Source organism: Bipolaris victoriae (assembly GCF_000527765.1).
Source record: "Bipolaris victoriae FI3 unplaced genomic scaffold scaffold_38, whole genome shotgun sequence".
NCBI lineage: Eukaryota > Fungi > Ascomycota > Dothideomycetes > Pleosporales > Pleosporaceae > Bipolaris > Bipolaris victoriae.
The window spans coordinates 68,012-88,659 of record NW_014575354.1 but is presented as its reverse complement, the minus strand read 5'-3'; the positions used below and the strand labels follow the sequence as shown (position 1 = coordinate 88,659).

General features: G+C 52.4%; 8 protein-coding genes across 8 annotated transcripts; 4 read left to right on the top strand and 4 right to left on the bottom strand.

Moving 5' to 3' along the window:
* Nucleotides 1-167: 167 nt before the first annotated feature.
* COCVIDRAFT_15616 (hypothetical protein) lies at nt 168-1,343 on the bottom strand (the record flags this gene model as incomplete). Its single annotated transcript, XM_014701539.1, has 2 exons — nt 168-967; nt 1,289-1,343. 2 exons carry the CDS (start codon nt 1,341-1,343, stop codon nt 168-170), a joined length of 855 nt encoding a protein of 284 aa, XP_014557025.1.
* Nucleotides 1,344-3,248: 1,905 nt separating this feature from the next.
* Nucleotides 3,249-4,811, bottom strand: COCVIDRAFT_98169 (hypothetical protein; the record flags this gene model as incomplete). Its single annotated transcript, XM_014701591.1, has 9 exons — nt 3,249-3,383; nt 3,437-3,675; nt 3,732-3,974; nt 4,048-4,080; nt 4,136-4,372; nt 4,431-4,532; nt 4,592-4,631; nt 4,688-4,712; nt 4,780-4,811. The coding sequence occupies 9 exons, from the start codon at nt 4,809-4,811 to the stop codon at nt 3,249-3,251; spliced, it is 1,086 nt and encodes a 361-aa protein (XP_014557077.1).
* Nucleotides 4,812-5,740: 929 nt separating this feature from the next.
* Nucleotides 5,741-6,745, bottom strand: COCVIDRAFT_37388 (hypothetical protein; the record flags this gene model as incomplete). Its single annotated transcript, XM_014701590.1, has 3 exons — nt 5,741-6,151; nt 6,205-6,437; nt 6,562-6,745. The coding sequence occupies 3 exons, from the start codon at nt 6,743-6,745 to the stop codon at nt 5,741-5,743; spliced, it is 828 nt and encodes a 275-aa protein (XP_014557076.1).
* A 354-nt stretch (nt 6,746-7,099) lies between these two features.
* Nucleotides 7,100-8,968, top strand: COCVIDRAFT_15613 (hypothetical protein; the record flags this gene model as incomplete). Its single annotated transcript, XM_014701538.1, has 1 exon — nt 7,100-8,968. One exon carries the CDS (start codon nt 7,100-7,102, stop codon nt 8,966-8,968), a length of 1,869 nt encoding a protein of 622 aa, XP_014557024.1.
* A 736-nt stretch (nt 8,969-9,704) lies between these two features.
* On the top strand, nt 9,705-11,371 carry COCVIDRAFT_15612 (hypothetical protein; the record flags this gene model as incomplete). The annotated part of the gene is made up of 2 exons (XM_014701537.1): nt 9,705-10,351; nt 10,402-11,371. 2 exons carry the CDS (start codon nt 9,705-9,707, stop codon nt 11,369-11,371), a joined length of 1,617 nt encoding a protein of 538 aa, XP_014557023.1.
* Nucleotides 11,372-13,192: 1,821 nt separating this feature from the next.
* Nucleotides 13,193-14,986, top strand: COCVIDRAFT_26243 (hypothetical protein; the record flags this gene model as incomplete). The annotated part of the gene is made up of 1 exon (XM_014701556.1): nt 13,193-14,986. The coding sequence occupies one exon, from the start codon at nt 13,193-13,195 to the stop codon at nt 14,984-14,986; it is 1,794 nt and encodes a 597-aa protein (XP_014557042.1).
* A 1,040-nt stretch (nt 14,987-16,026) lies between these two features.
* Nucleotides 16,027-16,236, bottom strand: COCVIDRAFT_98075 (hypothetical protein; the record flags this gene model as incomplete). Its single annotated transcript, XM_014701589.1, has 1 exon — nt 16,027-16,236. The coding sequence occupies one exon, from the start codon at nt 16,234-16,236 to the stop codon at nt 16,027-16,029; it is 210 nt and encodes a 69-aa protein (XP_014557075.1).
* Nucleotides 16,237-16,847: 611 nt separating this feature from the next.
* COCVIDRAFT_98143 (hypothetical protein) lies at nt 16,848-20,461 on the top strand (the record flags this gene model as incomplete). Its single annotated transcript, XM_014701588.1, has 10 exons — nt 16,848-16,937; nt 16,996-17,074; nt 17,136-17,596; nt 17,647-17,831; nt 17,884-19,073; nt 19,127-19,258; nt 19,312-19,857; nt 19,911-20,074; nt 20,124-20,241; nt 20,292-20,461. 10 exons carry the CDS (start codon nt 16,848-16,850, stop codon nt 20,459-20,461), a joined length of 3,135 nt encoding a protein of 1,044 aa, XP_014557074.1.
* Nucleotides 20,462-20,648: the final 187 nt, after the last annotated feature.

Genomic DNA, 20,648 nt, shown 5'->3' with positions numbered 1-20,648 from the left:
TAAATTCCATGCACGTGACCATAGCCTCCTGGTCCTAAGGTTGCAGGTTTTATGATCTTCCTCTCGGCTAGGATAAACTATATTTACTCTATCATTAATCGTGCACTCATTTGCAATCATACGTTCGATTTCGTGAAGCGTTATTGGTAGATAAGGCGGCACTAAGTCTAAATAAGCGTCATGCTTCGTCTTTCGAACTTTGGCAGCCAAAGAGGCTTTTCATCGATGCTTCTACAAAAAACCTGTGCGATCCCGATTCTTTCAAACCTGCCACCAGTACCCCCAGCACAGGTGATCAACAGCATTTTCCATTCATCATCGCGTCCTTGTTGTTTTTCAGCTCTCGCAAGTATCAACGCATGCACAACGTCCGTGCCGGGATCCCTATCCAACAATGCGGCACCCAAATAAACTCCATCGGAATCTGAGATCTTCGAACTCCAGTCACCCGTCTTGTCCACCAAAATCGAATGATCGAACGGATGGGCTAAGCCCTGGAGAAATTCAATCTGCACCACACTCACCAGGCCGGTAATCTTCAAGAACCCTCTATTTACACGTCCAAACTCGTCGTTACTAGCAAGTTCAACGTGAAAATTGTTCAGATCGAAAAGTGCGGGTGGAAATCTTCTGTATACAGACATTGGCCAAAACAATGGCGTCTCATATGATGCCCAAGACCAAGAGGGAGGTCCATTGACTGTTGAACGAGGCACTATATTCACCACCCCCCAACACAAGCCGTATTGGAGACCCTCTTTCCAGAGACCAGCAATGTACGTCATATTCATGCTGCCTTGGACAAGTTTGGCAAGACCTGAAATTGCGGGCAGCCGGTCGGATGCATGTGTCAGTTGTCGTGTTGAGTAGTGTATGTACGGTATTTCGTGATACCATTTGGAGATTCGATCGAACAGATCATAGTCGCCGATACCATAGGCAGCAAGCTCCCGACCAAGGCTGGGACCTGTGGCAATATTATCAGTGTTATCCGTGAAAAGTAGAATTCCTTCCTCTATACGGGCTGCCTGTCGACATTCCCAGTAGATCTAGTTATTCTTGTAATGGAGAACACAAGTAGACAGTATTCTCTCTTGGCAAGCCCATGCCCTTTGCACTAATGCACCTTCAGCCATATCAGCTGCAAGATACATGGGAGCATGCGCGTCCTCATACAGTAGTAACTCAGTAGGCACCTCACGCCTCGTAATATTTCTCACCACCATCTTCCTCAAGGATGGAGAAATCTCGCTGCTGCTTTGGCGGTTGAAAAAACCATCATGCACACCTTGACTTTCGGTCGCGGCAATCGTGACAACAGCCTGACTGTATATGACGCCCATCTTTTGTGATTCTCGCTCCCAATCTTGCACAGAATCTTGAACGATACAAAGAGCATCTAGCCATAAGTAACGATACCCCAGATTTCGAGTTGCTGTGACTGCACGTTGAAATGTTCTTGGCAAGTCATTGTAGGATATGCGCGTCAACCGTGATAGTAGAGTATCCTGTTTTGTCACGTAGGACGAGTCATGACCCCAACAGTAGCTCAAGGCTACATATGTACAAACTTGATGCATTTCCACTAGCTTAATATCCTGAGACCGATGTTGAAAAGCTTCCACATCAATCATACGGGCTGGCCGGGCACCATCAAGGTACTGCGTAGTGAGTGTAGGAATAGCCTCAGAACACCGATGATGGACCCTTCTTCAACGTCTTCAAGGGTTGCTAGTAGAGCAATATTCTTCCTTGGAGTAGAAATATCAAACTCTCAGATCAACGGCCACGTCCAAGCACTGGCAATTCGAGTCTCATCATCTAACGAAGCGTCCTTGACTTGCATTTATTCAGCCATGCTGCTAAGTCAGAGCAAGTTCAATATCGCAAAGTGGGGCCACCTTCGCTTCCTATATACTTTGAAGGGTAGCCGTACAAGAACTCCCCATACTCAAACCGGGGCAAATCCCCTGTTCTGCTATACCGGTAGACGGTGGCTATGGAATGAATGTAAGCAAATAGAAGCCAGATATCGGTGTTTTAATATACCCAGTCTTCAGCAAGCGGCCTACAAAGCCATTGGTGCAGGCAGATGTACATCCTTCATAAAGATCGGCGAAGGCAACTACAACAAGGCGTATCGTATCGCCTGGAGGTGCTACCGACCAAAACTCTGTTCGAGCGGAATACATGATCAGGGAAGAAGCAAAAGGCACCCAACTCCATGAAACCTGGAAAGATCTGACAAACATCCAGCGAGTGGAACCACTTCCACACCAACACCACCGCATGCCCGTACACTTTCTCAGCAGGGCAGATAAAGCAACACGACGAAGAAGCCGAGACATTCACCAAAAGCCAAGACTTCTGGGGGGCACTAAAGGGCGTCTTGACTGGATAAGATAGAGAGTGGGGAACGATGCGGCTTTGAGGAAGAGACGCGTTGGATTGCGGAGCTTGATGGGCATGGAAAATAGCACTTGCATTCATCTTTGTAAGAATAGGTAGTGGTAAGAGCACCATCAGTGATCTGTGTGGCTTCAAGGTACAACGAGCGAATGAAGCTCGGATTTTACAGACATGGTCATGTCCATCTCTTGGAAGAAATTAAAACACAAGTAGATTAATCTTAGTACTTACTTTATTCTAGTAGCAGCTCTGAGTGTAATTGCAGTTGTAAGCTACATGTTATGATTAATTCCTAGTAGAGGAGTCTTTCATGCACGAAGAAACGTGATTTAATTAGTTCCATGAACCTATTGTATACTGCCCCTAATGATGTTCATACAGATGTTAGAAATCTATCTTTAGCAAGCGCATGGTCACGTGACGAACACCGAAATCTACACTACATCGTTCAAAGCAGCAAACTAGAGGTGCCGGATTAGTGGGCATTCGGAGCAGCCTACATGTGAGGGAAATTATTGCTTTGCAAACTTTCTGTAGACTTAGCATTGTATATATTTAACAAACTTATACACCAGCCTCCACGAACAGAGTTTTTGAACTGTCAATCACGGTCATGCCACTAATCAATGACAACAGAGTTGATCAATATGTTTTACATTCTTTCATATCTGGACATTGCTTCGTAGTCTATTACATACATCTGCACCGTTCGCCAACCTCATCACCAGGACCGTTGACTCCTTGTAATAATGCTTGCAGTTTTAGCGTATGCTCACCCGCAAACGCCTACCTCACTGAGAGGCCGAGCTTGATACCAATTACGGCTCGGATAAAGCGATTTAAGCCTTGCCAGCAGTGTAGAAGTCGTCAAGAGCGACCTTGATGCGCTGAGACATGCTCTTCTCACCCTCACGGACCCAGACACGGGGGTCGTAGTACTTCTTGTTGGGCTTGTCGTCACCGTCGGGGTTACCCTATCAGAAAGTTAGGTACTGTAAGTATAAAAATTATTCCAGATTCAGCATACCACTTGGGTCTGGAGGTAACCGCTCTTGGACTGAATGTAGTCCCGGATACCGGAGAGGTAGGCCCATTGCATGTCAGTGTCGAGGTTGACCTTGACAACACCGTATGAGATGGCTTGGCGGAAGTCATCGACAGAGCTACCGCTACCGCCGTGGAAGACGAGGAAAACGGGCTTGTCCTCCTTGGAGTTGGTCTTCTCCTTGACGTAAGCCTGGTGCTTTTGGAGGAGCTCGGGGCGGACTAGGAACCACAATGTCAGCATGTCTTGGAAAATATGCCGGTTCACTGATACTCACGCTTGACGTTTCCGGGCTTGTAGACACCGTGGACGTTGCCAAAGCCGGCGGCGATAGAGAAGAGGGGAGAGACGGCGGACAGCTCCTTGTAGATGTCGTAGATGTCCTCGGGTTGAGTGTAGAGGGAGTTGTTGTCGACATCCTCGTTGTTGACACCGTCCTCCTCTCCTCCGGTGATACCGATTTCCATCTCAATCATCTGCTTCATTGGTGCAGCGCGTTCGAGGTACTTCTTGGTGGTGGCTGAAGGTGAATGTCAGCATATGTCCAATTAATGTTTTCTCTTCTCGTTCCTGTGCTTCGGTGATGTGCTTACCAATGTTCCACTCCTTGGGCTCCTCAGAGAGATCTGACGAAATGGTTAGCAGAGTGAATATGCCGGGACGCAGTTTCTTTTATCTCACCAATCATGTGCGAGCTGAAGAGAGCCTCTCCGTGAGCCTTGAAGTAGGCCTCGTCGGCATCCATCATGCCGTCCAACCAGGGCAGGAGCTTCTTGGCGCAGTGATCTGTGTGGAGGACAACGGGGATACCGTATGCAGGGGCAATGGACCTGATGTAGTGGGCAGCAGCAATGCTACCAGCAATGCTGGCCTCCTGCTTGCCGTTGGCTACGCCCTTGCCTGCAAAGTATGCGGCACCTGTTCAATTATGGTGTTGAGTACATATCTCATAAATGGTCTGTTTGGGCATTCTTACCTCCATTGCTCAGTTGCAGGATGATGGGAGACTTTGCGTCGCGGGCAGCCTCGAGGGCAGCGACAACTGTGGAGGAGGAAGTGACGTTGATGGCGGGGATGGCTGTGCAAAAGTCCGAGTTAGTGATGGTCGCCGGGGATTCAGCTTGTCGTGATGCATACCATAGCCCTCTGACTGAGCGTGCTTGAAAAGCGCGAGGATCTGGATAGTGTCAGTTTATTGCGCAGATTGACAGTTGAGTATCAAGGGTCGCATACGTCGTCGCCGACGATGACACCGGTCCTGTTCGATGTCAGTTTGCGCGTTCTAACGTGATCTGAGGGGTCAAGCGGGGTCGAGAGCAACATACTTGCGGGACAGGACTTCACTGGCTTGAACCATGGTTGCTGTTGTCTTGGAGATGTGCTGTTGTGGGTATGGGTATATGATGGGGTGGAGGGTCAATTGTAAGGTTGGAGATGGGGAAGAGAAGGTGTGATGAAGAGAAAGTTTGTGCAGGCGTGTCGAGCTTTGTATTGCTCAAGTAAAGTTCAAACGCGGTAGTGGGGTTGGCTGGCGGACCACAAAAAACACCCCCGCTAAGGACCGCAGTAGTGACGCAGCTGGTGTCGCCCAAGCCTTCACCCACCACCCAGCCCAGCCAGGGTCTGCGCAGAAACATACATAGTTGCAACGCCACACAAATGTGCTTGATAGATAACGCTATGCAATTGTCGCCTTGATGCTACCACTTAGTTGCCCTTGAGCCTACCTTTGCTTTTGTTCTTTTTGATGGACTGCCCACTGCCCCTCGCAACGGACCGCAAGTGGTGGTAGTGGTGGTGGTGGTGGTGGTGGCACGTCTCCAACCATGTCCTTCACGGCCGCGCTCTGAAGTCATGGCGGGGCCGCGTCTGCTCGGCAGCGCGGAACTAATAAAAGTGGGCTGTCTCTTTTCTGCATCTCATGCCATGGCCATAGGTAGCTCAACGCAACATCATCGCATCCACAGGTGACAGGCTGCCCGACTCTCGCCGCAACACGCCAGTCGTCCCGTTCACCGGCCCCGCGCCAAACCACACAGTCGCCAGTCCGTCAGGGTCCCACCAATGATATCACCCTCGATTCACCGGAGTACATGCGACATATCGTGATTAGCATTGAGCTCTTGTCTGCTTCTGTTCCGATATGCGGAAATCTTAGTCACGTGTTCACTATAGTAGCCATGTCCTTTCTGCACCCGGACAAGCCCTCGTTTCCCGAGGTTCTGGGCCCTTCTTCGGCTTCATGCCAACAGCCTCGCAACGGCTTGCAAGCCCGCGACTGGCCGCTCATGCTTCCGAATCTTTCGCCCTGATCCGTATGTTCCGTACCAGTGTCCTCTCTGCGCCCGGCAACCGTATCTCGGCCTTGAATGTGCCCAATTGCTTCACCCGCGATGCATCGCCCTCCTCATGTCCTGATACAAACTTGACATCACTCTCGTTCAGAACAACTCGAGATGCTTCATCGTTGTGCGCCAGCGCGCTCTTGATAGTCGTTGCCAGATCCGCAGTGGATACAGATCCGTATATAGCGTTTGCCGATGCCTTCGCCTTGCTCATAGCAGCTGCTGTCAGAATGTCCGCTGCGCCCGATGCCCCTACCCGTTCTCGTTTTGGACTGTCTTGTTCGATAGGCTGGCGGTAAAAGTCAATCGTTGGTGGGACGAACATGTCGAGGAGCTCCATGGACCGCTCAGGCTATTCTTTTTGTTAGCAGGCCGGTTTGCAACCAAAGGCATCATGTAGCTTACACTGAGCACATCAATCTCAATTGGCCGCACAAAGTACTTGGGCTGCTGCATCGACTCGCTCTCTTCCTCATCGGCCTCCTCCAGATTCAGCCTTACGCCAAATGTGACGTCGCGTGCCAAATCCACGTCCTGAGCCTTGAGCTGCTTCAACTGCGTAGCGGGAACATAGTCGGCAATGCGTGCGGGAAACCAGCGATTGCGCATCAGCGAGGGGTTGAGGGGGACATAGGAGCCTTTGCAGTGTTAGCCAGTGCTGCAGTTTGTGGTTTCTAGGCGCATGCTTGACACTGCAACAATGGCTTTGCAGCAAAGACATGTCGAGCTCTTGCAAAGCGCACTCCATTCCATATATCGTACCTGCGCGGCCAAACCTTGGCACATCCTTGAGCAGCTTCACGACAATGTTGCGCTCGGCCTCTTTCGCCTTCTTCGAGATGCTGCGTATCTGCTGCGTCCCCCACGCTTCAGAATTTTGCAGTGTGGCCCTGCGTACACATGCGGTGCACTGGGGAAGAAGGGCCAAGCCCCTCATTGAAGCCATTGTGCGTGTTGTCTGGGAGTTTGTCCGGGTCCGAGAAATATGCAAGACGTCCGGACAATTCTGGCGATCTTCGCGGCGGAAGCGGAGGTGCAAATGGGCCGGTGCGACTTGCCGTACGTCGATGGGCTAGGCATACTTTTGCACCCGCCTCACGACCAAACACCAGGAGACGGCCAGCGCGATACCCAAAACTGGGCAGCAGCCAGACAATGGCGTCGGCCGCAGCCAGACTTACTCCACACAGTACTACGCAAACCTAGCACGACCACGCACCGTATTTGCAGCACCCGTGTGCAAGACCCTAACCTTGCCTCCGTCCAATCCCGCGGTAGCGGGAGTGCCAGGCTCCGCAAGATGCCTGAGAAGCCTCTCACAATCGCGACGTACGCCGCCGGCGCCTCTCTTGCCGCCATCACTCTGGTCTATGTTTTTGGACCAACGTATTTCCTCGACGATGATTCAAATGCAGCTAGCAGTAAGAAGAAGGGCGTAGTTGGGCTTACCAATGCAGCAAACGACTGCTTCATCAACTCGGTCCTACAGGCCCTCGCCGGCTTACCGGATTTACGCATCTATCTCATACGAGAAACCCACAGGCGGCTGCTCGACGGACCAGAAGTCTACGATGTGGACCCCGAGAGACAAGGCATAGCCAATGGGCCCGTAAAGCCTGCCAGGTTGGAGGGTCTGCAAAGGGGCATCCTGACCCATGGATTGAAAGATGTCCTAGACCGACTTAACGAACGGCCAATATACAAAAAGACCATCTCTCCGCAGCCCTTCATCAGAACGCTAGAACGTGCATTCGGCACACGCATCAGCCGGCAACAACAAGACGCGCAAGAATTCCTCCAAATAGTAACGGAGCGTCTGTGCGATGAATACCATGCTGGAGGAAATGCAAGGCGACAGGCTACCCTAGATGCCGTCACCGTTGTGAATGGCGACAGTATTCCTGAAGGAATCATCGTCGAAGCGCTGCCCAACGGGACGATTGCTCAAGCACCCGTTGACGGCCAGGGCGAAAACGAGGCCGAAGGAGACGAAGTCTCTACAGATGAAGAAGGGTTCCCTTTTGAGGGCAAGATCGAGTCGCAAATTGAGTGTCAGGTTTGCCATTTCAAGCCGAAGCCTACAGTATCAACATTCGTCACTTTGACTCTGAATGTACCACAAGCCTCCTCGACCTCTCTCAACGCGTGCCTTGACGGCATGCTCAAGCTTGAGTACATAGATGATTTCAAGTGTGAGCGCTGTCGACTAGAACATGCGCTCAGGAGCAAAGATCATGAGTTTTCAACAGCAACTGACCCAGACATCAAAGAACGACTGGAATCAGACATTGCTAAGATTCGAAAAGCACTAGATGAAGATCCTGAGCAGACACCGGAGGGTGTTGAGTTACCTGCTTCAAGTCAAGCACCCAAACGTCGGATTTCCCGCCACATGTACATTTCACAGTTTCCCAAGGTTCTTGCGATACACCTATCACGTTCTACCTTTGCGATTGGTGCCACCTCAACGAAGAATCTTGCCAAGGTCGCCTTCCCGGAAGCTCTTCCATTAGGAGGACTGCTTCATCGCAAGAACTACCGCCTTCTTGCAGTTGTCACTCACAAGGGAAGCCACAACAGTGGCCACTACGAGTCGTTCCGCCGTCAAGTGCAGCCAATGCCCTTCTCCACGCCCGTGTCTTTTGGCACAGAAGGTGCATTCAGTCGTCAGGCCAGTCCGCATCCATCAGCAGCGCCATCCGCAGTGCCGTCTGCCATGCAAAGCCCACGCATCTCCACACTCAACCTGCCCAACCATATCGAACGCGGATCAGGAGTCTCCACTACATCGACACTCGACTCACCATCGTCACGATCGCTGTCGTCGCAAGAAAACATACCACCCTCACGAGGGCCAGCCCCAACATCTGCACCTCGACTATCAGAGTCAGACCCGTCGCATCTAGCATCCCCCACTGACGTCAGGAATGGTAGTGGAAGCGGGGATGAATCTTTGTCTCGGACAAGAAGTATACGATCACTGAGGGAACGGGCGTCAGAGAAGGCCTCTTCAATCGCAGATAACAATCTCCGGCGTCGCAAGCCGAAGAAGGCTAACAACCGGTGGTGGCGGATTAGCGATGACAAGATCAAGGAGAGTAAGACGTCGGAGGTTCTGAACATGCAGAAAGATGTGTATTTGTTATTTTACGAGCTGAATAATAGTTAGAATTTCGGCATGGGGCTTATCTCTGCGAGTGTTGTACGACGGTAAGGGATATTATACATCGGTGAGCACCACCAGTTGGATTAGCATTCTTCTCTTAATTAGACGGACACATGACTCCCCAATTAAAAAACCTGTAAATATTGTGCAATCGTGTACTGCACGCAAGCAGCCCGTAGCCAAGTGCTGTCTTTGGAGCGTGTGCCTAATCACCCTTGATCTCATTGGTCAACACCCCCACGTGGCCTAGATTCCCTCTCTTGCAACGAATTAGTAACTAGACTAACGTCCTGCAATGCAACCTACATACCTCACCTTTTCCCCTCACTTTGTTGTTGTTACGCTGCACGACTTGCATACAAAGGAACAAGTGGTTGTATGCGTTGTCCGCAACGCCACCCTTTGCAATTTACCCCTCGTTCTCTTGTTTTCCGTTGTGCAAGTCTTGCTGCCTTGGGATAAATCTTACTGCATTAGCGATTATTGTATTTCTCAACCTAGTGATTCTAGGTAGTAGGATTGGGGTATTTAAAGAGAGAACAAGGACGGCTGTGGAGCGTAACCTGTGGATCGTGTTAACTGCTCGTGTTTGAAAAAAAAAGGGGGAAATGGTGTTATAGACGACACTTCATAACCCTCCATTAAACAAAGGCGTCTCTCTCTCCACACCACAAGGCTAAACCTGCCATTCCAAGGTTCAAACTCAACCCTACTACCCCCCATCCCCCACCCCACCAAAATGCCGAGCCTCGAAGCAGGCGACTCACCCTTCACGCACGCCAGCAACAAACTATCCCTCACCAAACCCCCGCGACTCCTCATCATCGGGGCCGGAAGCCGCGGCGCCGCCTACGCTGACGCCACATTACTGTGCTCCAACGCCATCATCGCCGCAGTATGCGAGCCCAACGACTTCAAGCGTGCCGAGTTTGGGCGAAGGTACATGTGGGGACCTGATGGCGAAGCCACTCCTTCTCAGAGTTTTAGAGATTGGAGGGAGTGGAAAGAGTATGAGATGCAGCGACGGGAGCGAGAGAGGAATGGTGAAGCGAATGTGAGTAAGGGGGTTGATGCGGTGTTTGTTTGCGTCTTAGATGAATTGCATGAAGAGGTTGTGTGCGGGATTGCGGATATGGGGTTGCATATTTGCTGTGAGAAGCCCATGAGTACGAGTTTGGAGAGTTGCGTTAAGATGTATCAGGCACTTTCCAAAGGTGCGAGAGAGGGGAGAGAAACGATTTTTGGGATTTGCCATGTGTTGAGGTATTCGCAGCATAATATGTTGCTGAGGCATTTGGTGCTGGATGAGGAGGTTATTGGGGATGTGGTGAGTGTGGAGCATGTTGAGCCGATTGGGTGGTGGCACTTTAGTCACAGTTATGTGAGGTATGGTGTCTATGGACTTTTTTCACTGGCGTATGGCTAACACGAGGTAGGGGCAACTGGAGGAAAGAGTCCAAGACTGCGCCTTCCTTGCTTACAAAGTCATGTCACGATATTGACTTTTTGATGTGGATGCTGTGTTCCCCCGGTGCCAAGGCAAAAGACGCGGTGCCTCATCTTCCTTCGTACGTCACTTCGACTGGATCACTCAAGTTCTTCCGCAAAGACCGGAAGCCAAAGGCTGCTGGATCAGCGACCAACTGTCTATCCTGTGCGCACGAGCCAAACTGCGACTGGAGTGCAAAGAAAATTTACCTCGAGGGGCATTTGAACAATGGCAATGCAGATTGGCCGGTCAAGGTTGTCAACCCGGAAATCGAAGACATGTTCAAGACGGCTGGGAAAGAGGTTGCTGGCAAGGCACTGCTCAAGAGCCTGGCCGAGGACTACACCGCTGATACTCCGGCCAGCAAAGTGGACGAACGGTCGTGGTTTGGTCGGTGTGTGTGGGAGTCGAGCAATGACGTATGCGACGACCAGTGCGTGACGATCACATGGGACGATGACCCGATAGCAAAGGATGAAGAGGGTCTGCCCATACTGCGTGGCCGCGGTGCAAAGACGGCGCAATTCCACATGGTAGCGTTCACGGAGAAGCAGTGCGAGCGACGTGGCCGCATATACGGCACCGAGGGCGAGATTGAGTATGACAGCAGAGAAATCAAGGTGTACAAGTTTGGCAGTGGACAGACAAAGGTGCACAACCCATATGTGGCAGGTGGTGGTCACGGGGGCGGAGACGAAGGACTTGCGCGGCAGTTTTTGCTGGCAGTTGACGCTGTGGATTCAGGCGCCATGGCCGCGGCAGACGCTCAGCGTCGATACCTCGGGTGCGACTTGAATGAGGCTTTCCGCAGCCATGCCATGGTTTTTGCGGCTGAAGAGGCCCGAACGAAGCGCCAGGTGGTGGAGTGGAAGAGGTGGTGGGCTGACCGGGTGGGGTCGCACTTGGACCAGCGGTAACGTGGGTGGCATGGGTTGATGGGTTTGCATGGGCTGCATGGAATGATGACAATTGATGCCAACGCTGGTCAGCATAGCGGGCGCGTACAGAGGGCAAAAGGGCATGAATGACATGGCATGAGGCTCTTGCAAAGCTTGGTTCACGGGGTTCATGGGCAGGCGAAATGAAGGCTGTGCAGTGTCGTGCCAATCCGGAGCCAGCGCTCCATGAAGCAGTCCTGACCCCAGAGACGTTTGACAGGTAGAGGCTCCGCTTTCAGGAAATTAACGGCCTTTTTGACAGTGGCGATCTGACTCGCTCGGGCTATATTTGGGGGGCTTTGGTCAAACCTAATACTTCCCGATTGGGCAGAGTGCGGGCGCTTAATGAACCATGTTCGGGATGCCGGACGGTGAGGCTCAAGGGAACGCACCACACAGCAAGGCTGCTGGCCCAGTTCTGGGTGAGTACCGACGGCTGAGCGTACGGGCGCTTGGGATTGGCGGATGCCGTGGTCATGGAGCCTACCGGGGATGATGGTTTGGTCCGGTCGTAGTACCTGTACGCTGGGCGAACAGACTGCTGGCGCTGTGGATGCTCGTCGCTGTACTTTTGGTGTGCTCAGGCGGGCGTGGTGGCGACAGCGCAGCAAAGGTGGGCTTGGGCCGGGACCCCGAACGTGGTGCTTTGTCAACAACGCGGTCTTCCAAGTCTACGCGTTGACGTGTAGAGGGGCTTGAACGACGTGTTATAGTCGTGAATACACTTCTCTCCGCCCATTGTGAGTCACTCAGTCGTGCATGTGGCCGGCCTGCGGGAAGACGCATGCCGCGCTGCCGAAACGAAACGCTGGAGAGCTGACAGCCAATCAGCCCCGATACCCCATCGATGACTCTTCATCCCCCCCGGCTGCCCCCCCGGCTGCCTGCCCCACCCTTCGCGGGACCCAGCACGGGCCTTGCGGCAGGGCGCCAACCACACCTGCACTACAACCCTCCATTCGTCCCTTCGCGCCGCCCACCCACAAACTGCCGCCATGGGAGAAAACAAGAGAACGAGGGAAAAAAATGTGCTCCCTCACCGTACTACCGCTGCATCGCTACGCAGAGAACGGGGCCGAGAATCCCGGTTTCAAGTTGTCCAACCGCCCCCATGTGCAGGCGCCTCGCTGGCCTGCCTTACCGCTTCGGTCTGCTGCTTGGTACCGCTGGCCATTCACACACCGTCAAGCCTGCCCACCAGACCACTTCAAGCCTGCCAGGCCTCAAGAATAGCATTCCAGAAAGCCGTTCGCTAACTAGCCACGTACTCGCCCAGCCCATGCAACGGCTACGCTATGTTTCAGACGCCCTGTGAGGCTCGCATGTCGTAGACGGCTCCGCTCGTGCTACTGCCGCCAGACCGCCTCGCTCTCTTGTTGTATACCGGCCCAAGGTATCGGACCCCCTTCGATGCATCGTGTTTCAGGCTTGTTAGCGCGGTGAGAGCGTTGGTTCTCGTGTCTCTACGCGGGGAACACCAAGGATAAGAAGTCTGGCTGTGCCGCAATCCATCATGCCCATTCATTCATCTTGCGCTGCATTTCCATCAAGAGCACTGCCTCACCCCGAGTCAACCGTGTCTCGCCCTTGCTTTTCCTTTCTCTCTACCTTTGCATTGTTTGGTCTTAGACACTCGGAGCTGGTCTCTACTATTAATCCCTATTCCATAATCTCCTACCTGCCTCTTCTCTCAGTCTCCACAGCGTATGTTATTTTTTTTCTTCTTCCCTGGACCCCTTCTCACAGACCACGTGGGCTGCCGCTGACATGAACCAGTCTGGTAGCTCTCATCCACCCAACATGTACAGCCGTCAAACAACCCCCCCGAATGCTTCATTCAACTACATCCCCGGCAGTGTCGGCTCAGATATCACATACTACTCGCAAGCCTCATCACCAGAACCCCAGCTGGCTGTCCCCACTCCCCCACGGTCACCAGTAAGGCAATATGGTCCTGTTCTCCTCCCCAAGGTTCGCGTTCAGGACCAGGTATCTGAGCCCACCACTGGTCCCGTCAGACATCGCAGGACGACGTCTAACTCCAGTGCCGGCTATGCCTACAGCCCCTACTCACGTTCATCCTCCATGGCCCGCCGTGGATCAAGCCCTTTGAACCACAACATCCACAACATCCACAGCACACTCACATCCCCCGTGTCAACTGCCTCGTCATACGACTTCAACCTCTCCACTCTCAACTCCCCCATCACCTACCCACAGCAGCCTGAACTTCCTCGGCGGTCATCATACATGAGCTCGCACTCTCGCTCAGCCTCTGCCAACCGCGCCCGCCACGATCGCTCTGGCTCCGCCGGAAGTGTCGACGAGCAAGTCATCAGCCGCTATGGCTTCCCCACCTACCGCAACATGCCTAGCTATGTCACTGCCTCGGCTGCGCCTCAGTCCAACTTGGGTGTTGCGACGGCTTTCCCCTCCACATACTCCTCCGCCCAGGACATGTCCAACTTCACTGCGTCTTGCATCCAGGAGTTTTCTGTCCCAGAGTTCGACACTGCCCCAGCTGTTCAGTACCCAGCTTTTGGAGACTTCGCCTTCGATGGCTTCCAGCAGATGCAAGCCACATCCTCTTTGGTAGAGTACCTCGCTTCTCCCAACCCATCTCCATCTCTGGTCCGCCGCGTCACTAGCGCACCCCGAGGCATCAACAACCACTTCTGGTGGGACATCCGCAACCTTCGCAGCTGGGAAGACTTCAACATCACCACCATCAAGTCCATTCCTTCTGTGCTCCCCCTCCTTGAGGTCCCCGTCCCAGCCACCTACCTTCCCCAGCCCTGCCGCCAGAACCTGCAGCCCGAGAACGAGTCGGCTCTTCAAGATATCTGCACCAACTACTACGCCAACAAGGTCAATGCAGCTCTCAAGGTCGCTCAAGGAAACAGCCACATGATCATGCGCGCCATCAAGCCAGTAGCCGGCCAACGTCAACAACCAGAGTTCATCTCCAACTACCCCTCCGACTACGAGAAGACGCTCTTTGGCGACAGCCGTGGCCGCGTCGTTGGTCTTGTCAAATGCTACGACCAATGGAACACTGGTATGCGCAGCGAGTCACCCCCCAAGCAAGTCCTCTACCTCCAGGGCCTCGCTCACCTCCAACGCGTCATGCGCGAGCACGGCTGCCGCTACGGCTTCATCATGACCGAAATTGAGCTTCTTTGTGTCCGCTGCGGTGGTCCCTCCGACATGTCCACCCCTGACCCCACCACCGTCAATGCCCAAACCGGCGTGCCCATCTTCGGCTACCTCGAGACCTCAGCCCCCATCAGCCTGTCAACCAACGGCTCTCACCCAGAAACCGGTGACATGCAGCTTACTGCCGCGCTCGCCCTCTGGTACCTCCACATGCTTGCCAAGGAGAACCCCTTCGAGGGCATGGGAACCTGGCGCATGGACGTTGGCGGCCCTGCTGCTCTCACCCGCCAAAACTTCCTCGAGAAGGACTCTTGGATCCCCAAGCCCCAGCTTGGCGAGAAGCGAGAGGCTAAGCGCGTCAGAGGTTGGGTATTCCCCGATGAGCCGCTTAGCAAGAGGGAGTGCGGCAAGGGCAAGAGGGGCAAGAGCATTGGATAGATGCGGGGCTTATGAGCTGCTAATGAGGATATGAGGATATGACTGGGACATGATACCATGTGGATGAAACAACAAAATACATATATACTAGTGTGATACCGCTGGTCGGTATCGAATTTCGCCTATTACTTGTTTACCCTTTTTTTGCGACAAGAGGCATTGAGCGGCGTTTTCCTTTTCTTTCTTCTATTCTGACTCAAGCTTTTTGATTTGAGTAGCATCTCATAGGGATTCGGCATAGCATTTACAAGGCGCGTGGGATATCCAGTTTTCATTTTTTTCGTTACATATTACAGACTAGTTTATAAGTAAAATTCATTATCACTATTACTATTGCTTCTAGGTTGGTGGCTGGTGATGTAGGCACGTGACTTTGCTGAGGGGACTTGAGCCTAGACCTGCTCGAGACGGGCCTTGTGTCCTGGAGAGTACAATAGACTGAAATAATCAAAGTTTTGCTATTGCTATCTTCGTGAATGGATGTCTATCATTTGGAAATTTGTAAGACCAGGGAAGTTCATAGGTCGTACTGTCTATTTTTTGTTGAAGGCATCCATATCCAATCATAGACAATTCTTTATTAGTCCGTCTGCCGAGCTGCAGCCTTGACGCCGCTCAACCTCTACTACATTTTTTTCCACAAAAGCAGGTGCAGGCTTGTGTGCCAATCACATGTCTGCGGACTGCGACCGTTGCGCCATACGCAGATCTGTCAACGGGAAACCCCATTGTCAGTGTGTCTTTAGGTGAAACGATGTGCATGGGAGAACCACGTTTATGACGACAGGTATGGAACGTACTCTACACATGTGCAAGTACCTAGTGTACAGACGTAGCGCTCGGTTTTTGGAATCATTCAGCTCTCGGGATGGGCCACCCTTGCAGAGTCATGTCACATCATCTTCGTATCCGCAACAAAACTGCCCGCATATACGTGCATTTCTTACAAACTGTGCAGATGTCGCATAATGTTGAAATCCTGATTTGGGTGCCGACGTAGCAGATGTGCTAATCGCATACGTACACCATGGTGGCTAAGATCAAGGGTCGTGATAGGTCAGAAGGGTGACACGATCAGGCTCAAGCGATTTGGTATGGTGCCATTTGCTCAGAGATCGGGTCGTATTAACATTGGAACCAGATGGTGCAATGAGTACTATGCGGATACATACTAGAAGATGGACAATCAGCCGCCCCCAACATGACAGTAAAGTGTCTTCTTGATCTAGACTCTGAGAAGCACTATCCATGGTAGTGGTGCTTCAGGGTCTGCTGTAGTCAGTCGACTTGTAGTGTTCACGCTGCAGGTACGGCTCTAGGCATGCTGATGCGGGAAGCGGCTTTTGGCGGGCAAAGAGTAATTCTCGAGTCAATCAGTATTCGCGTGTTTTTGATGCAGCATGTTTGGTATTCAGGACGGCTGACTGGCAGTCAGATATAAAAGCATGACAGGGTGGGTGGTGGGGGAATAGAACAAGGGCCAAGGGCAGGGAGGGCGGAGAGAATGCATTGACCGCCACGTGCGCTAAGGATGCTAGGGGGAAAGCCGCGATTCTGATTCTGGTCCACACAAAATTAACTGCTGCCCCTCCATCCTCACGTCCCGCACAAGCTGCACAAGCCCGACGAGGCGCAAAATAAAGGGAAAAAGCACGCGTGCCTTTGTCCGTTCTCTGTCTCTCCCGCCAATTCTTACTCGACGCCACCGTCTGTGGCCGCAGCAATAGGCGTACATATACTTACCCTCTTACCCCAACCCCCACCGGCCTTTTCTCACCGCACCGGCTCCCGGGACGTCGTCTGCTACATACAGTAGGCCGCCGCCAATCCTCGACGCAATCTCCGCCAGCCACTCTCCACCATGGACGTTGCCGGCTTGCGGGACCGGATCCAGGCGACGCTCGACGCGAATGCCGCCGTTAGACAGCAGGCCGAGCTCGACCTCAAGCATGTGCGTGGTGGCTGCGACACACGATCCATACTCGAACAGGGCACTGACGGAAACATAGGCTGAAGAAAAGCCAGGCTTCACCGGCGGCCTGCTAGACATTCTTGAGCAGGAGCAAAACAACGCCGTGCGTCTGTCGAGTAAGTATGCGCCCACCAAGTATGCACATGAGAGCCCTCCCCTCTAACGTCCCGCCCACAGCCGTCGTCTACCTCAAGAACCGCATATCCAAGGGCTGGTCGCCTGCCGAGGAGTATAGCCAGGCCATACCCATACCAGAGGATGAGAAGACTGCCTTCCGCAACCGTCTGATCCCCGTCCTCGTCGCCTCTCCACCCCAAGTGCGCCTCCAACTCATTCCTACCCTCCAGAAGATCCTCGCATATGATTTCCCTGCCAAATGGCCGGATTTCCTCGACATTACTGTACAACTGCTGAACGCTGGAAATATTGAGTCGGTGTTTGCCGGTGTGCAGTGCTTGCTGGCGATATGCAAAATCTACAGATTCAAGTCTGGCGAGAACCGCGCAGACTTTGACAAGATAGTTGCCATGTCCTTTCCACAGTTGCTCAACATTGGCAACTCACTGGCGGGCGAGACAAGCCTGGAAGCTGGCGAGATATTACGGACTGTGCTCAAGGTGTACAAGCACGCCATCTATGTAAGGTCCCAACGCGCGCATGGCAGAAACGGCGGCTGACTAGTATGCAGTTCGATCTCCCCGCATCTCTCCGCGACCAACAAGTCATGGTTGGTTGGTGTACGCTGTTCCTGACCGTGGTCGGCAAAGAGCCCCCTGAGTCATCACTCCCCGAAGACCTCGACGAGCGCGAAGTAAACCACTGGTGGAAGGCAAAGAAGTGGTCTTATGCAAACTTGAACCGATTATACGTCAGGTGGGTGGCACAACGTCGTACCTTGCATGCGGGCAATACTGACAATAACTAGATATGGCAACCCCACTGCCCTGGGCAAGAACAACGAGGTCGATTACACCGAGGTAGCCAAGAACTTCATTGCTAACTTTGCGCCCGAGATCCTCAAGATCTACCTCCAGCAGGTTGAGAAGTGGGTTGGAAAGCAGGTTTGGCTGTCAAAAGCCAGTTTGTACTACACACTCAACTTTCTCGACGAGTGCATCAAGCCCAAGACCATGTGGACTCTGCTCAAGCCTCACACCGACAACCTCATTGCGCATCTCGTATTCCCAGTACTTTGCCAGTCTGACGAAGACATTGAGCTGTTCCAGGAGGAGCCACAGGAGTACCTGCACCGCAAGTTGAACTTTTACGAGGATGTGACCGCGCCCGACGTTGCTGCCACCAACTTCCTAGTCACTCTTACCAAGAGTCGCCGCAAGCAGACCTTTACTGTCTTGAACTTTGTCAACGAAGTCGTCAACCGCTACGAAGCCGCACCCGACAATGAGAAGAACCCGCGGGAAAAGGAGGGTGCGTTGCGTATGATTGGTACGCTATCTGGTGTTATTCTGGGCAAGAAGAGCCCCATTGCGGACCAAGTCGAGTACTTCTTCGTACGACATGTCTTCCCCGAGTTCCGAAGTCCCCATGGCTTCCTCCGTGCGCGCGCATGCGACACCCTGGAGAAGTTCGAGCAGCTCGATTTCAAGGATCAAAACAACCTCATCATCATTTACCGCAACATTCTCGAGTCCATGGCCGACCCCACACTCCCAGTCCGCGTGGCTGCAGCTTTGTCACTTCAGCCACTCATCCGTCACGATGTTATCCGAAACAACATGAAGCAAAACATTCCTCAGGTCATGCAGCAACTCCTGAAGCTCGCAAACGAGGTCGATGTCGATGCCCTGTCGAACGTGATGGAGGACTTTGTCGAAGTCTTTGCACCAGAGTTGACTCCCTTCGCTGTAGCGCTGAGCGAACAGCTGCGCGACACTTACCTGCGTATCGTGCGAGAATTGGTATCGAGGAACCAGGAGAAGGGTGAGGATAGCGAGTATGGTGACTTCCTCGATGAGAAGAGTATCACTGCGCTCGGTGTTCTGCAAACCATTGGTACCCTCATCCTGACCCTGGAGAGCACTCCCGATGTCCTCTTGCACCTGGAGACTATCCTGATGCCCGTCATCACTATCACTCTCGAGAACAAGCTTTACGGTATGCAATCCAATCGGTTGCCTGCCCCTTTATTTATACTGATTTCCTCGCAGATTTGTACAACGAAGTTTTTGAGATCATCGACAGCTGCACCTTCGCTGCCAAGAGCATCTCCGGCACCATGTGGCAGGCGTTTGAGCTGATACATAGAACGTTCAAGGCCGGCGCTGAGCTCTACCTCGAAGGTATGTACATCTAAATCTTTGATTATCAATATCAAATTGCTCACAAAATATAGATATGCTTCCTGCGCTTGAAAACTTTGTCAACTATGGTACCCCCATGTTGGTTCAAAACCGAGCATACCTTGACGCCATCGTCGACATGGTCAGGACAATCTTCAAGGACGACAAGGTTGGCGGTGTTGATCGCATCTGCGGCTGCAAGCTAGCTGAGATCATCATGCTCAACATGCGCGGTTCTGTCGATGACTACATCCCAGAATTCATTGGACTAACCATGCATGTACTGACCAATGAAGAGCCTAAGGTCAAGTCTCTGCGGATACATCTGATGGAGGTAGTCATTAACTCCATCTACTACAACCCCGCATTGGCATTACACGTTCTTGAGAGCAATGGATGGACCAACAAGTTCTTCAGTCTCTGGTTCTCGAGCATCGACCACTTCACCAGAGTCCACGACAAGAAGCTGTGTATCTCGGCTATCTGCGCACTTTTGACACTGAGAGCCCAGGATGTTCCTGTGAGCGTACAACAGGGCTGGCCACGTCTGCTACAGGGCGTCACGCGTCTCTTCCAAACACTTCCTGCGGCACTGAAGAGTGAGTTTTTGAAGCAGCAATCTTATGACATGTTCGTACTAACATATACATAGACCGCGAAGAAGCGAAGAAGGAAGACGCATTCGACTACTCGGCTGAATTCGAAGAAGAGGAAGACGAAGAGTGGGAGCAGGAAGCTGACTGGAGTAATGAAGCCGATGAAGCCGAGGATGTCAAGGATGAGAGCGCCGCCTATCTCGACTTCCTAAACGAAGAGGTAAGGCTTATACATCCCAAAGCACACAATAAAGTCTAACAAGCAACAGGCACAGAAATTCAGCTCACTCGACGATGAAGACGACGATGAGCTTGAAGAGGAGAGTCTCCTGGAGACACCCCTTGACAAGGTCGAGCCATATGGCATGTTCAAGTATGCCCTGCTCCGTAAGTGGTTTGCACCGAAAGTACTCAAGTTGTATGTTGACATGATGTAGGCCTACAACAAGAGCAGCCTGCGCTCTACGAAGACCTCACCAAGAACCTTAGCCCAGACGAACAACAAATTGTGCAAAGTGCCGTTCACCAGGCTGATGTCATTGCACAAGCCCAAGCCGAAGCCCGCGCTGCAGCAGCAAACGGACAGCCATTGCCACTGCCACAGTAGAATGGTTCCAACAACCATATCATTTACCTCAATGAAACGGACCGTTTGCCGACGTGGCACGCACATGTGCCTTGACTCAAAGTGCAGCTGATGATGGCGACCCTTGGTTGTTTGGGTTGTGACGCCTCGGTTCCAAATACCCATTGGCAACTATGCACATGATAGGCGAATAGAGTGGAGAGTATGC